Source organism: Carlito syrichta, unplaced genomic scaffold, assembly GCF_000164805.1.
Source record: "Carlito syrichta isolate Samal-C Ts95f unplaced genomic scaffold, Tarsius_syrichta-2.0.1 Scaffold113526, whole genome shotgun sequence".
NCBI classification, from domain to species: Eukaryota; Metazoa; Chordata; class Mammalia; order Primates; family Tarsiidae; genus Carlito; species Carlito syrichta.
The window spans coordinates 285,162-287,006 of record NW_007057622.1 but is presented as its reverse complement, the minus strand read 5'-3'; the positions used below and the strand labels follow the sequence as shown (position 1 = coordinate 287,006).

At 44.9% G+C, this 1,845-nt stretch overlaps 1 protein-coding gene across 1 annotated transcript in view; it reads left to right on the top strand.

Moving 5' to 3' along the window:
• Nucleotides 1-1,097: 1,097 nt before the first annotated feature.
• Nucleotides 1,098-1,845, top strand: part of IMPACT (impact RWD domain protein) — a 40,145-nt gene continuing 39,397 nt past the window's right edge. The window contains exon 1 of the mRNA XM_021719042.1: nt 1,098-1,223. Coding sequence (XP_021574717.1) covers nt 1,113-1,223 — 111 coding nt within the window. The 5' untranslated portion in view covers nt 1,098-1,112. The remainder of the gene's footprint in view (nt 1,224-1,845) is intronic.

Below are 1,845 nucleotides of genomic sequence, written 5' to 3'. Positions count from 1 at the left end.
CCCCGGCGGGTTGCCGACTCGCCACCCCAGGCTTCCACAGCCGACGGGCTCTTCGCCCGGGGCCTCACCGGCCGCGCCGTTTGCTCCAGCGCATTCCATTTTCCCGGTGCTTCCCCTCGGCCGAGTGCTCTCCGGCCGGCCGCTTCTCGGCGGCTGTGGCCTCGGCCTACCTCGGGCCGTGTGCTCGTCGCTTGGCCACGCGACTGAGCAGCTCTGGGACGAAGGGAGAAACCTGGCTTAACCTCCCTGCCCTGTCGCCGCTGGGCCATCTTGGACAAACCACTTAAGAACTCCGGTTTTCACCTTTGCTAACTGGGCATTGACACAGACCCCGCAGCTCCCGTTGGGCCGGATGAATCTCACTCCTCTTGGTCTTGGCCTTTAGCCTTCCCTGTGCGTGTTTCACTTGAGCGATCATAAGGCCCTTGCTGCAGGGCTATGAGGACAGACTGAGATGACGCAAAGTCGAATTTATTTCTCATTTTTCGCCTTTAGGTCCAGTGATTTTTCTTTTTTAACTCAAAGCCAAGATAGTTTTGGAAATGTTTGGATAATTTGATTTTGATTTGTTTACCCGGAAAACCTCAAAACAACCACCTAGTCCTTTGCCTAACTTCAAAAATATATATAGATATATACATATACACACATGTATATTGACAACTAAAAGAATAAGGAGTGAGATACCCAGCAGGGATCTAGGCACAGTGTGTGGCGTTGCTGTTGGGGGTGGGAGGTGGGGGGATTGCCTGTTTAAAAAGAGAAGGTGGAACGGAAAAAAGAGGTTTTTATCTTCTTCAATTGTGGATATCATTAGGAGGTATGGAAATGCATATGTATTTTGGCTCATTAGTGACCAAAAGCGCAGTAATGCTGTAGCAAAGCTGGTTTCAGTCTTTGCAATAGTATTTGGCAGCTACCCACTATAAAACTTGGGCATGTGCTGCTGAAGACACTTGGCTTGCAAAGTAAGGCTCATTCAGGGATCCTTTATCTAAACTAGTGATATTGAACACAGATACCTTATAAAATGGTAATAAGTTTTTGGGTTATGTACTTTTGTTGACTTTTTAAAAAAAACCAACTTCTTTCAGACAGAGGAAATTGAAGCAATGGCAGCCATTTATGGCAAGGAATGGTCTGTCGTTGATGACTGTGCCAGAATATTTTGTATTAGAATTAGCGACGATATAAAGGACCCCAAGCGGACAGTTTGCTTGCAGGTATATTTTTCCTCCTTTCTTGACCACCATCTTCCAGTTACAATATTGACTATAAGATTGACTATATTGTATTCTTGTGTTATTTTCTAAATTATCTTTGTTGTTGGCTTTTGTCAATGATTGATCACCTAAACATATGAGTAACTAAATCTCAAATCACACTTTATTTGATAGTTTCAATCTTTCTTATTCCAATTCTTTTAATTATTTAAGGTGTTGATGTACTATTGAGAGACTGGAGTTTGCTTTCTTTCACTATGTTTCATCTAATAAGAGTGGATCTTAACCTGCAAATATGGCTAGCATTTAAGAGGAAGAGCAGGTTAGTAATGCAGGTGTTTCAGAGAGTGGATGCTCATTTCTTTATTAATTGAGAATCAAGGCTGGGCTCAGTGACTCAAGCCTGTAATCCCAGCAGTTTGGGAGACCAAGGCAGGAAGGTTGCTTGAGGCCAGAAGTTTGAGACAAGCTTGGACAGCATAGCAAGACCTCTGGCTCTATATAAATCAATGTTAAAGAAAAAAGATAGCTGGGCTCAGTGGCTCAGCCTGTAATCCCGCGCCTTTGGTAGGCTGAGGTGAGTGGATTGCCTGAGCCTGCGGGTTCGAGACCCACCTGGGCA